This window comes from Actinia tenebrosa, unplaced genomic scaffold (assembly GCF_029948245.1).
Source record: "Actinia tenebrosa isolate PJP-AT-01 unplaced genomic scaffold, QUT_ActTen_1.0 PGA_scaffold5__44_contigs__length_20552954, whole genome shotgun sequence".
Classification (NCBI taxonomy): domain Eukaryota; kingdom Metazoa; phylum Cnidaria; class Anthozoa; order Actiniaria; family Actiniidae; genus Actinia; species Actinia tenebrosa.
In genome coordinates this window covers 656,608-671,612 of record NW_028292582.1, presented here as the reverse complement: position 1 = coordinate 671,612, position 15,005 = coordinate 656,608, and the positions used below count along the sequence as shown (strand labels likewise).

Below are 15,005 nucleotides of genomic sequence, written 5' to 3'. Positions count from 1 at the left end.
AATCCAGATTCGTTTAAAGCTTTTGGGATTCTTTTTTTGCTAACTTCCACATAACTAGTATAACACTTTTATTGATTAACGATAATTGTTGCTATGACAACTTCAAGTCATTGTTGATTGTTATCATGTGTTTTGCACACACATTCCAAAGGACTAGGAAGCGCAGTGGTGACAAATCTGAAACAAAGTTTTTAAGTAAGTATTTCTCCCTTTAAAAAGTTATCTTAGCTCATGAATAAAAGGAGCATTCGCCTTTAGTTTAACTTCTGTGGGTTCTTAGAGTTCGATAGGAAAAAAGAACGTTCTTGAGTTCTCTGAGTTCTGAACAAGACGTCTCCGAACACTGCTTTCATGCTTCGAAATCATTTAACTCTTTTAAGCTAATTTAACTTTATCTGAGTTTAGTTCTCGCCAAAAATTTATTACAACTATCCCGAATGCCAGATAGGAGTCGAAAGCCAAAAAAGTGACTTTTGACTAAACTTGCTATTCATTAAACGCTTTTTTATTCGCCTCAAACAGTTCTTTACCTCTTTAAAAGATTAAATTAGTTTGAATTCTCATAATTAAAGGTTTCTTTAACCATTATATTGAGGGGAAAGAGCTTACATTTCTCGTCCCTTTTTAATTAGTATATTTTACTTTTGCTATTTCTAAATCAAAGCTAATAAGAGTGATTTATATTTATGGTTGTGATAAAATAAATGTGAAGCTTCTTTCGATCTATAATTCCTTACCTTCCTAAGAAAGTTTTAAATTGGATCTATTTCTTTGATTTACAGCTTACTGACAGAGAACATGATGGAGGTTGAAAACAAAATCCAGACACAGAAGACTGGAACAGAGTTCTTGGCTGCGTCACACTTCAGCATCAGTAATGACAGCAGATGGGGTCCCAGACATGATCCTGAAGCTCACAAAAGCATTTTTAAGATCGATTACCCACCTTTACCATTGACCAAAAGAGGCCGCATACCATCACCCCCTCCAGCTGGGATTATGCACAAAGATGACCGATATGCAGACACTATTTCCATGACCAAAAGCCACTTTGTGAAAAAGCCTTTGTCCAAAAGAGTTAAAGAGGACTTTGCGTCATATGCCTTAAGAAAAACTAATTTTAAAGGAGACTCAGATTCCAAGCTCAATTCATTCCAGACAACACATAAAGAGTACTTCCCTGTCAGACCACTACAAGAGGCAAAAACACATCCCAGTACAACAAAGACGGAGTGGATGAAAAGCTGTATCCCTCAAGGTAATATATTATCCTATGATAAGGGCGGATCCAGGACTTTTTAAGAGAGGGTAGGGGTACAAACATATACTAAAATTAACTTCTAAATTCCAATTGGAATCCAGTGGAAGAAGAGCCACTCTTTGGAATCCACTATTAATCCCATTATTATTATGAACCTGGTGGGTCTTCTCACGTCAACTGACTCCCAACCTCCTCTCTGGTTAAATATTAAAAATACATTTCTTCAAAAATTAAAAAATACTTCAAACTTGTGGCAAAATTTTATTCTAGTATAAAACAATCATTGAACCTCAGGTAAAACAGGGAAGTCTGGATGCCCCCCACCCTCCCCCTACGTTAGCTATTGTATGATTTACTGTGACTGTAATGGTATTCAAGTAGTGAAATATGGGTTTGATATTCATTTTTAAGGCGACAAAGAAAAAGAAGTGTGGCCACAGTCAGACTACCGGAGCAGGTACCTAGGGGAGCAAACAGAGGGTCCTGTATTTGCTAAGGGAGACCTGAGTGGAAGACTTACTATAACAGGAGATCCAAGGACACAGAATGGCCAGTTTATAACTACAGCCAAGACTGAGTTTGTTAACAGATACTTGCCTAAACAATCAATTGACCCCTCTTACCTGGTAAGTTATAGTTGTTTATAGAAAGGTAAGTCTTTCAATTGGATTACCTTCCCAGTCTTGAGCATGATGCAACAAGTAGTATCACTAACTACTGAGCCTGGAACATGTACATACCATATATATACACCAAATATACTGCAGGAACTGACGAGGTGTGGTGGGAGGGGGGATGGGGGCACTTTTGTAACCTAAAGATTGTCTGTTTTGAATTGCCAGACGCTTTGACACAATTTTAATGCAATAAATAGGTTGCAATTGCCCAGTCTCAAGACACTAGAAATTGTATTTATTAGACCCTCAATTTCAAAATTTTCAGGGGAGTGTGAGTACCCCCCAGACCTATTAAATCAGCCTCCCCACTTCAAACCTATGCTCGACAATTCTGGTAACATATATACACTAAGGTGAAGGCAACTGGGTGAAGAGTGGGGCTGTAATCCATCACCAACAGCTTCATGGTAAACCAGTCTCATAGCTGAAGGAACTACCTGCAATCTTAAATATAGTTACTTTGCCATTTCCTTTTAAATTCACGCCCTAGACTTTAGTTAATTTTGTATACATTTTATCTGTTTTAGGCTGGAGGGTCTAACATACCACAGGGTGACCAAGAAAAGTGTAACGACAAGATTTCTACACAACAGCATTCATTTTGTCCAATTAAAACCACCAGTAGCTTTTCACCATTCGACAAAGAAGAAGCAGTAAAAAGGTTGAGACAGACCACGTTTAAGCTTGGAGACCAGAGAAGTCCTGGTCATCTTCAAACAACTGCTTCAGAGTCCTACCCATACCCAACTATGGAGAGTAAGATTAATACAGAACACATCTCATTTCTTTGATTATTTTGCCTGAATTTCTTAGTCTGAACAAAATGCATATTGGTATAGCTTTGATACAATTAATGTACACATATGTACAGCGGGACACATTTGTACTGAAGTGAGAGATGTGCCTCTACTGTCTGAGACCAATTTTTGTAGGGTTACAGATTAACTCAGTCCGCAAGGCATTTATGTCCAGTAATTACACATATCCCAGTGAAGTGAAACCTATATTCTTCTACAGAAAATTTATCAATTATTACTATACCTGTTTTCATTTTTAGGTCGTAGTGAAGCAGCAAATGTAAACATGGGACAAAGTTCTTTCCCAGAAGGTGATATGCATCCTGAGCGCTCTCATGAACGGATAACCAGAACAACAAATAATATATTCTTTGGCAATGTATGTTAGGCATTTAAAACCTATAGTATGAATAGTGCATATGGTATAGAATAGTGACGCACACCATACATCCATAAAACAGTGACATTGTAACATGTGTCCACCTTAACAAGCATTGTGCACACCATACATCCATAAAACAGTGACATTGTACCATGTGTTCACCTCAACAAGCATCGTGCACAACATACATCCATAAAACAGTGACATTATACCATGTGTCCACCTTAACAAGCATTGCGCACACCATACATCCATAAAACAATGACATTGTACCATGTGTTCACCTTAACATGCATTGCGCACGCCATACATCCATAAAACAGTGACATTGTACCATGTGTTCACCTCAACAAGCATTGTACACACCATACATCCATAAAACAGTGACATTGTACCATGTGTTCACCTCAACAAGCATTGTACACGCCATACATCCATAAAACAGTGACATTGTACCATGTGTCCACCTTAACAAGCATTGTACACGCCATACATCCATAAAACAGTGACACTGTACCATGTGTCCACCTCAACATGCATTGCGCACACCATACATCCATAAAACAGTGACACTGTACCATGTGTCCACCTTAACAAGCATTGTACACACCATACATCCATAAAACAGTGACATTGTACCATGTGTCCACCTTAACAAGCATTGTACACACCATACATCCATAAAACAGTGACATTGTACCATGTGTCCACCTTAACAAGCATTGTACACACCATACATCCATAAAACAGTGACATTGTACCATGTGTCCACCTTAACAAGCATTGCGCACACCATACATCCATAAAACAGTGACATTGTACCATGTGTCCACCTTAACAAGCATTGCGCACACCATACATCCATAAAACAGTGACATTGTACCATGTGTCCACCTTAACAAGCATTGTACACACCATACATCCATAAAACAGTGACATTGTACCATGTGTCCACCTTAACAAGCATTGCGCACACCATACATCCATAAAACAGTGACACTGTACCATGTGTCCACCTCAACATGCATTGCGCACACCATACATCCATAAAACAGTGACACTGTACCATGTGTCCACCTTAACAAGCATTGTACACACCATACATCCATAAAACAGTGACACTGTACCATGTGTCCACCTTAACAAGCATTGTACACACCATACATCCATAAAACAGTGACATTGTACCATGTGTCCACCTTAACAAGCATTGTACACACCATACATCCATAAAACAGTGACATTGTACCATGTGTCCACCTTAACAAGCATTGCGCACACCATACATCCATAAAACAGTGACATTGTACCATGTGTCCACCTTAACAAGCATTGCGCACACCATACATCCATAAAACAGTGACATTGTACCATGTGTCCACCTTAACAAGCATTGTACACACCATACATCCATAAAACAGTGACATTGTACCATGTGTCCACCTTAACGAGCATTGCGCACACCATACATCCATAAAACAGTGACATTGTACCATGTGTTCACCTCAACAAGCATTGTACACACCATACATCCATAAAACAGTGACATTGTACCATGTGTCCACCTTAACAAGCATTGTACACACCATACATCCATAAAACAGTGACATTGTACCATGTGTCCACCTTAACAAGCATTGTGCACACCATACATCCATAAAACAGTGACATTGTACCATGTGTCCACCTTAACAAGCATTGTACACACCATACATCCATAAAACAGTGACATTGTACCATGTGTCCACCTTAACAAGCATTGCGCACACCATACATCCATAAAACAGTGACATTGTACCATGTGTTCACCTTAACAAGCATTGTACACACCATACATCCATAAAACAGTGACATTGTACCATGTGTCCACCTCAACAAGCATTGCGCACACCATACATCCATAAAACAGTGACATTGTACCATGTGTCCACCTCAACAAGCATTGCGCACACCATACATCCATAAAACAGTGACATTGTACCATGTGTTCACCTGAACAAGCATTGCGCACACCATACATCCATAAAACAGTGACATTATACCATGTGTCCACCTCAACAAGCATTGCGCACACCATACATCCATAAAACAGTGACATTGTACCATGTGTTCACCTTAACAAGCATTGTACACACCATACATCCATAAAACAATGACATTGTACCATGTGTCCACCTCAACAAGCATTGCACACACCATACATCCATAAAACAGTGACACTGTACCATGTGTCCACCTTAACATGCATTGTACACACCATACATCCATAAAACAGTGACATTGTACCATGTGTCCACCTTAACAAGCATTGTACACACCATACATCCATAAAACAGTGACATTGTACCATGTGTCCACCTTAACAAGCATTGTACACCCCATACATCCATAAAACAGTGACATTGTACCATGTGTCCACCTTAACAAGCATTGTACACACCATACATCCATAAAACAGTGACATTGTACCATGTGTTCACCTCAACAAGCATTGTACACACCATACATCCATAAAACAATGACATTGTACCATGTGTCCACCTTAACAAGCATTGTACACACCATACATCCATAAAACAGTGACATTGTACCATGTGTCCACCTTAACAAGCATTGTACACACCATACATCCATAAAACAGTGACATTGTACCATGTGTCCACCTCAACAAGCATTGCACACACCATACATCCATAAAACAATGACATTGTACCATGTGTTCACCTTAACAAGCATCGTACACACCATACATCCATAAAACAGTGACATTGTACCATGTGTCCACCTTAACAAGGATTGTACACACCATACATCCATAAAACAGTGACATTGTACCATGTGTCCACCTCAACAAGCATGGCGCACACCATACATCCATAAAACAATGACATTGTACCATGTGTCCACCTTAACAAGCATTGTACACACCATACATCCATAAAACAGTGACATTGTACCATGTGTCCACCTTAACAAGCATTGTACACACCATACATCCATAAAACAATGACATTGTACCATGTGTCCACCTTAACAAGCATTGTACACACCATACATCCATAAAACAGTGACACTGTACCATGTGTTCACCTCAACAAGCATCGTACACACCATACATCCATAAAACAGTGACATTGTACCATGTGTCCACCTTAACAAGCATTGTACACACCATACATCCTTAAAACAGTGACATTGTACTATGTGTCCACCTCAACAAGCATTGCGCACACCATACATCCATAAAACAGTGACATTGTACCATGTGTCCACCTTAACAAGCATTGTACACACCATACATCCATAAAACAGTGACACTGTACCATGTGTCCACCTCAACAAGCATTGCGCACACCATACATCCATAAAACAGTGACATTGTACCATGTGTCCACCTTAACAAGCATCGTACACACCATACATCCATAAAACAGTGACATTGTACCATGTGTCCACCTTAACAAGCATTGCGCACACCATACATCCATAAAACAGTGACATTGTACCATGTGTCCACCTTAACAAGCATCGTACACACCATACATCCATAAAACAGTGACATTGTACCATGTGTCCACCTCAACAAGCATTGCGCACACCATACATCCATAAAACAGTGACATTGTACCATGTGTCCACCTTAACAAGCATTGCGCACACCATACATCCATAAAACAATGACATTGTACCATGTGTTCACCTCAACAAGCATCGTACACACCATACATCCATAAAACAATGACATTGTACCATGTGTTCACCTTAACAAGCATTGCGCACACCATACATCCATAAAACAGTGACATTGTACCATGTGTCCACCTCAACATGCATCGTGCACACCATACATCCATAAAACAGTGACATTGTACCATGTGTTCACCTCAACAAGCATTGTACACACCATACATCCATAAAACAATGACATTGTACCATGTGTCCACCTCAACATGCATTGTACACGCTATACATCCATAAAACAGTGACATTGTACCATGTGTCCACCTCAACATGCATTGTACACACCATACATCCATAAAACAGTGACATTGTACCATGTGTCCACCTTAACAAGCATTGTACACACCATACATCCATAAAACAGTGACACTGTACCATGTGTGCACCTCAACAAGCATCGTACACACCATACATCCATAAAACAGTGACTTTGTACCATGTGTCCACCTCAACATGCATTGTACACACCATACATCCATAAAACAGTGACACTGTACCATGTGTCCACCTTAACAAGCATTGTACACACCATACATCCATAAAACAGTGACACTGTACCATGTGTTCACCTCAACAAGCATCGTACACACCATACATCCATAAAACAGTGACATTGTACCATGTGTCCACCTTAACAAGCATCGTACACACCATACATCCATAAAACAGTGACATTGTACCATGTGTCCACCTTAACAAGCATCGTACACACCATACATCCATAAAACAGTGACATTGTACCATGTGTCCACCTTAACAAGCATCGTACACACCATACATCCATAAAACAGTGACATTGTACCATGTGTCCACCTTTACAAGCATTGCGCACACCATACATCCATAAAACAGTGACATTGTACCATGTGTCCACCTTAACAAGCATCGTACACACCATACATCCATAAAACAGTGACATTGTACCATGTGTTCACCTCAACAAGCATGGTACACACCATACATCCATAAAACAATGACATTGTACCATGTGTCCACCTTAACAAGCATTGTACACACCATACATCCATAAAACAGTGACATTGTACCATGTGTCCACCTTAACAAGCATTGTACACACCATACATCCATAAAACAGTGACATTGTACCATGTGTCCACCTCAACAAGCATTGCACACACCATACATCCATAAAACAGTGACATTGTACCATGTGTTCACCTTAACAAGCATAGTACACACCATACATCCATAAAACAGTGACATTGTACCATGTGTCCACCTTAACAAGGATTGTACACACCATACATCCATAAATCAGTGACATTGTACCATGTGTCCACCTCAACAAGCATGGCGCACACCATACATCCATAAAACAATGACATTGTACCATGTGTCCACCTTAACAAGCATTGTACACACCATACATCCATAAAACAGTGACATTGTACCATGTGTCCACCTTAACAAGCATTGTACACACCATACATCCATAAAACAATGACATTGTACCATGTGTCCACCTTAACAAGCATTGTACACACCATACATCCATAAAACAGTGACACTGTACCATGTGTTCACCTCAACAAGCATCGTACACACCATACATCCATAAAACAGTGACATTGTACCATGTGTCCACCTTAACAAGCATTGTACACACCATACATCCATAAAACAGTGACATTGTACTATGTGTCCACCTCAACAAGCATTGCGCACACCATACATCCATAAAACAGTGACATTGTACCATGTGTCCACCTTAACAAGCATTGTACACACCATACATCCATAAAACAGTGACACTGTACCATGTGTCCACCTCAACAAGCATTGCGCACACCATACATCCATAAAACAGTGACATTGTACCATGTGTTCACCTTAACAAGCATCGTACACACCATACATCCATAAAACAGTGACATTGTACCATGTGTCCATCTTAACAAGCATTGCGCACACCATACATCCATAAAACAGTGACATTGTACCATGTGTCCACCTTAACAAGCATCGTACACACCATACATCCATAAAACAGTGACATTGTACCATGTGTCCACCTCAACAAGCATTGCGCACACCATACATCCATAAAACAGTGACATTGTACCATGTGTCCACCTTAACAAGCATTGCGCACACCATACATCCATAAAACAATGACATTGTACCATGTGTTCACCTCAACAAGCATCGTACACACCATACATCCATAAAACAATGACATTGTACCATGTGTCCACCTTAACAAGCATTGCGCACACCATACATCCATAAAACAGTGACATTGTACCATGTGTCCACCTCAACATGCATCGTGAACACCATACATCCATAAAACAGTGACATTGTACCATGTGTTCACCTCAACAAGCATTGTACACACCATACATCCATAAAACAGTGACATTGTACCATGTGTCCACCTCAACATGCATTGTACACGCTATACATCCATAAAACAGTGACATTGTACCATGTGTCCACCTCAACATGCATTGTACACACCATACATCCATAAAACAGTGACACTGTACCATGTGTCCACCTTAACAAGCATTGTACACACCATACATCCATAAAACAGTGACACTGTACCATGTGTGCACCTCAACAAGCATCGTACACACCATACATCCATAAAACAGTGACATTGTACCATGTGTCCACCTCAACATGCATTGTACACACCATACATCCATAAAACAGTGACACTGTACCATGTGTCCACCTTAACAAGCATTGTACACACCATACATCCATAAAACAGTGACACTGTACCATGTGTTCACCTCAACAAGCATCGTACACACCATACATCCATAAAACAGTGACATTGTACCATGTGTCCACCTTAACAAGCATCGTACACACCATACATCCATAAAACAGTGACATTGTACCATGTGTCCACCTTAACAAGCATCGTACACACCATACATCCATAAAACAGTGACATTGTACCATGTGTCCACCTTAACAAGCATCGTACACACCATACATCCATAAAACAGTGACATTGTACCATGTGTCCACCTTTACAAGCATTGCGCACACCATACATCCATAAAACAGTGACATTGTACCATGTGTCCACCTTAACAAGCATCGTACACACCATACATCCATAAAACAGTGACATTGTACCATGTGTCCACCTTAACAAGCATCGTACACACCATACATCCATAAAACAGTGACATTGTACCATGTGTCCACCTTAACAAGCATCGTACACACCATACATCCATAAAACAGTGACATTGTACCATGTGTCCACCTTAACAAGCATCGTACACACCATACATCCATAAAACAGTGACATTGTACCATGTGTCCACCTTAACAAGCATTGTACACACCATACATCCATAAAACAGTGACATTGTACCATGTGTCCACCTTAACAAGCATCGTACACACCATACATCCATAAAACAGTGACATTGTACCATGTGTCCACCTTAACAAGCATCGTACACACCATACATCCATAAAACAGTGACATTGTACCATGTGTCCACCTTAACAAGCATCGTACACACCATACATCCACAAAACAGTGACATTGTACCATGTGTCCACCTTAACAAGCATTGCGCACACCATACATCCATAAAACAGTGACATTGTACCATGTGTCCACCTTAACAAGCATTGTACACACCATACATCCATAAAACAATGACATTGTACCATTTGTCCACCTCAACATGCATTGCGCACACCATACATCCATAAAACAGTGACATTGTACCATGTGTCCACCTTAACAAGCATCGTACACACCATACATCCATAAAACAGTGACATTGTACCATGTGTCCACCTTAACAAGCATCGTACACACCATACATCCATAAAACAATGACATTGTACCATGTGTTCACCTCAACAAGCATTGTACACACCATACATCCATAAAACAGTGACATTGTACCATGTGTCCACCTTAACAAGCATTGTACACACCATACATCCATAAAACAGTGACATTGTACCATGTGTCCACCTCAACAAGCATTGCGCACACCATACATCCATAAAACAGTGACATTGTACCATGTGTCCACCTTAACAAGCATTGTACACACCATACATCCATAAAACAGTGACATTGTACCATGTGTCCACCTTAACAAGCATTGTACACACCATACATCCATAAAACAGTGACATTGTACCATGTGTCCACCTTAACAAGCATCGTACACACCATACATCCATAAAACAGTGACATTGTACCATGTGTCCACCTTAACAAGCATTGTACACACCATACATCCATAAAACAGTGACATTGTACCATGTGTCCACCTTAACAAGCATTGTACACACCATACATCCATAAAACAATGACATTGTACCATGTGTTCACCTCAACAAGCATTGTACACACCATACATCCATAAAACAGTGACATTGTACCATGTGTCCACCTTAACAAGCATTGTACACACCATACATCCATAAAACAGTGACATTGTACCATGTGTCCACCTCAACAAGCATTGCGCACACCATACATCCATAAAACAGTGACATTGTACCATGTGTCCACCTTAACAAGCATCGTACACACCATACATCCATAAAACAATGACATTGTACCATGTGTCCACCTTAACAAGCATCGTGCACACCATACATCCATAAAACAGTGACATTGTACCATGTGTCCACCTCAACATGCATTGTACACACCATATATCCATAAAACAGTGACACTGTACCATGTGTCCACCTTAACAAGCATTGTACACACCATACATCCATAAAACAGTGACATTGTACCATGTGTCCACCTTAACAAGCATTGTACACACCATACATCCATAAAACAGTGACATTGTACCATGTGTCCACCTTAACAAGCATTGCGCACACCATACATCCATAAAACAGTGACATTGTACCATGTGTCCACCTTAACAAGCATTGTACACACCATACATCCATAAAACAGTGACATTGTACCATGTGTTCACGTTAACAAGCATTGTTTACACCATACATCCATAAAACAGTGACATTGTACCATGTGTCCACCTTAACAAGCATTGTACACACCATACATCCATAAAACAGTGACATTGTACCATGTGTCCACCTCAACAAGCATTGCGCACACCATACATCCATAAAACAGTGACATTGTACCATGTGTCCACCTTAACAAGCATTGCGCACACCATACATCCATAAAACAGTGACATTGTACCATGTGTCCACCTTAACAAGCATTGTACACACCATACATCCATAAAACAATGACATTGTACCATGTGTCCACCTCAACATGCATTGCGCACACCATACATCCAATATTCATCTACACATGTACCTCTCTTGCCTGTGTTTCTCACGATCGAATACAAACATTTGTTTTTTTTAGCCTGCTGTTGGTCACAGGAATACGTTAGTGAAGGGATCTCATCTAAGAACCAAGTCTAATGTCCACCTTGGACATTGTGCATCTTCCAAGTATTACGATACATCTATGAAAACAGATTATACAGCTCTGCCAAACATTCACAAGAACCCACAGATTGGCAACTCCAACAATAGCTCTTTACCTTTGGACTATTACCGTAAGTTACAGTTTTATATAACGTAACATGCATGAATTAGACCAGGTTTTGTTTTATCAATCGTACCGTTGCCGTGACGGAGCTGCATGAGTATAACTATGAAAAACTAACGTTTCACAGTACCATCGTTTCGTGATGTGACCGCGAAAGTGACGCGTTTACCGTGTATATTCTGCAGGATGAATAGCCACGCGCGATGTGATCCCGTGAGCGTGTCACACTCATCATTCATCATCTACGGTCATTGCAACTCTGTATCAAAAGTACCAGAATATTGAAAGTCTTTGTGCCGTCCTATACTTTATCTGTGAAGGCACTGTCGCCCTTGGCCTGGTTGTACGAAGGTTGGATAGCGCTATCCGATGGATAAATCCTTATCCACCCTTCGTAGAACCGAGCCCTGAGGAACCCGACTCACTGCAAGGATTGGTTTAACATATTGTTTACTCCGTACCGTGATCGTGCCATGCGCAGTACTTTTCAAGCTAAGCCAATATAAAGACACTTGAAGACCGAAAAAGGCTAGGTTTTCAAGGATGTGTTTTTAAAAAGTGCCTGGTGTCGGCCCTGTTTGTTTTGTGTTTTGAGTTCTGTGTTGCTGTATTACCCCTTGCAAGTTAAAAGTATTTCTGAACTTCATGGAATGAGATCTAGATGCGCTGATAACATGATCTTGTCACGAGAGAATAAAGCGCTGATAATAAGAGCGAATACCGCGGTATAGAGGCTTTTTACCATCATGTGATGGCAGCCAGGACTGGACGCAGGAACATGCAATCCAGTGAATCTGGTCTAATATAATTTACATGAGAAAGAATTCGGGTTCCCAAGGGACTCCATTGCGCGCTGTGCTACCTGTCATGGCTGCCATCATGTGATGGTTCAAAACCTCTATTGACTGTACCTCATGGTCTAACAAAGTTTTTGTTATTTAGGAGGATTCGTTGGTGTACCTACAACGTGGAACGATTTCCAATCGCATGCAGGAATCCCAAAACTAGTGCCCAACCCACTTTCACTACAAAATGTAAGTAGTGTTCACCATTCATTCGGTTCACTATTCTCATAAGGAAATACAAATCTGAGGAAAAAAGGAAATTGGTGAAGCTTTTTAGTAGTTGTGGCAAAAGTACACCAACATGTAAACGACATCACGAAGCGATTAATAAAAAGGAAAAATACAACGATTTAGATATGCGGCTAATTAAATTCAAATGAAACAGCTAGCTGACCTTAGCCTGTGTAGCCAGGCGTTCCTTGTGGGTTTCTTGTGGGAACCTCTCTCCTCCTCTCTCCTCCCCAAGCCCCCCCCCCCCCCAAAAAAAAACCCACAAGAAACCTACAAGGAACGCCTAGCTACGCAGACTAAGCTGACCTCCATTGGGGGGGGGGGGGGGATTTTCTTGAAGAACATGAATCCAAGGATCGAAAGGTAGTCTTGAAAGTGTAGATTGAATTTGGTGCAGAGAGGAAAACTAGATAAAAAACCGTTAAGGCACAGCGAGAATAACTGTGATAATTCCTTTTTTCCCACAGCTCAAGATGTCTCACATTCAACCTCAAATCCCTGGTGAGAGAGAATTTAGCACGACACATCAACGCTGCTACACACCAAAGAAGAGTTCCCGTGTGGATGTTAAGTTAGGCAGTTTACAGCGCAGTTCTGTTCCTTTAGGCAACCTTAACATGTATCGATAAAATGAACACTCGTGTTCTTGAACTGATTATAAAGAGAAGAGTAAATGTAAAACAGCATCTTTATTTAGCAGCACATGAAACACATTTTCTAAAAGTTTGTAAATTTTGACAAGAGACAAATACGATCGAGTGCAGTTTGTTAAGATAGCGATGAGGATCTGGGGAAGGGTGGGAGGGGGCTAGATCCTGAAGTAGCATAGCTTTAAGTTATATCGTAAAAGATATGGATCTAAAAACAAGGGCGTAGTCGGGATTTTCCGGGGGGGGGATTTTAAAAATCTGCCATTTTGCTTGCGTCTCCGAAACATCGAACCAAAAAAAAGAAAAAAATAAAGAATCGAAAAACGTTTTCCTTACGTTTTACATTTCATTTTTACAAAAAAATATTTGAAAATACCATATAAATTCTAAAAAGCAGCCATTGTGTTGCCACGAAGTCGACCCCCTGGCTACGCCCTGGGGGATAATGGGGATAATGCGTGCAGTCAATTTATCAATAGTTATTACAGAACACTAAGCTTGTCGAAAATCACATTGAAAGGTATTTGGTAATAAAACCCTGCTCGCAGGGTTAAGGAAGATGTGTGTCCAAAGTAAATGCATCAAAAAGGTACTTTATAACCAGCATTCCTTAAATCTTAGCAGGACAACAAAGAGAAGCACTCGATAAAGATCTTGTTACCAGTCCATTATGAATGGATAAGTGTAATCGTTGAATATTTCTGGAGTATAGGTAGTAAGATACCCTGGGCAACGGTAATCCCCAATCATCCTGTGCGCCGCTACTTATAGGGTATAAATAATACTGGTGTGAAATGTAAAAATTATATTGTAATATTAAATAAACCACAAAAATAAATCTCGTTTTTACAATACAGAGTACTG

The 15,005-nt window shown here is 40.2% G+C and overlaps 1 protein-coding gene across 1 annotated transcript; it reads left to right on the top strand.

Annotated features, from left to right (window-relative positions):
* Positions 1 to 798: 798 nt before the first annotated feature.
* LOC116294209 (uncharacterized) lies at positions 799 to 14,993 on the top strand. The gene is made up of 7 exons (XM_089037323.1): positions 799 to 1,258; positions 1,673 to 1,887; positions 2,466 to 2,694; positions 2,996 to 3,114; positions 12,227 to 12,422; positions 13,358 to 13,449; positions 13,959 to 14,993. Exons 1-7 carry the CDS (start codon positions 799 to 801, stop codon positions 14,118 to 14,120), a joined length of 1,473 nt encoding a protein of 490 aa, XP_088893449.1. The 3' UTR covers positions 14,121 to 14,993.
* Positions 14,994 to 15,005: the final 12 nt, after the last annotated feature.

Excerpts from the sequence above, each read along its gene's own strand:
- LOC116294209 (XM_089037323.1), top strand. The coding sequence starts at position 799 with ATGATGGAGGTTGAAAACAAAATCCAGACACAGAAGACTGGAACAGAG. Across the intron at positions 1,259-1,672 it reads GAAAAGCTGTATCCCTCAAG|GCGACAAAGAAAAAGAAGTG; the intron begins GTAATATATTAT and ends TTCATTTTTAAG. Across the intron at positions 2,695-2,995 it reads CCCATACCCAACTATGGAGA|GTCGTAGTGAAGCAGCAAAT; the intron begins GTAAGATTAATA and ends TTTCATTTTTAG.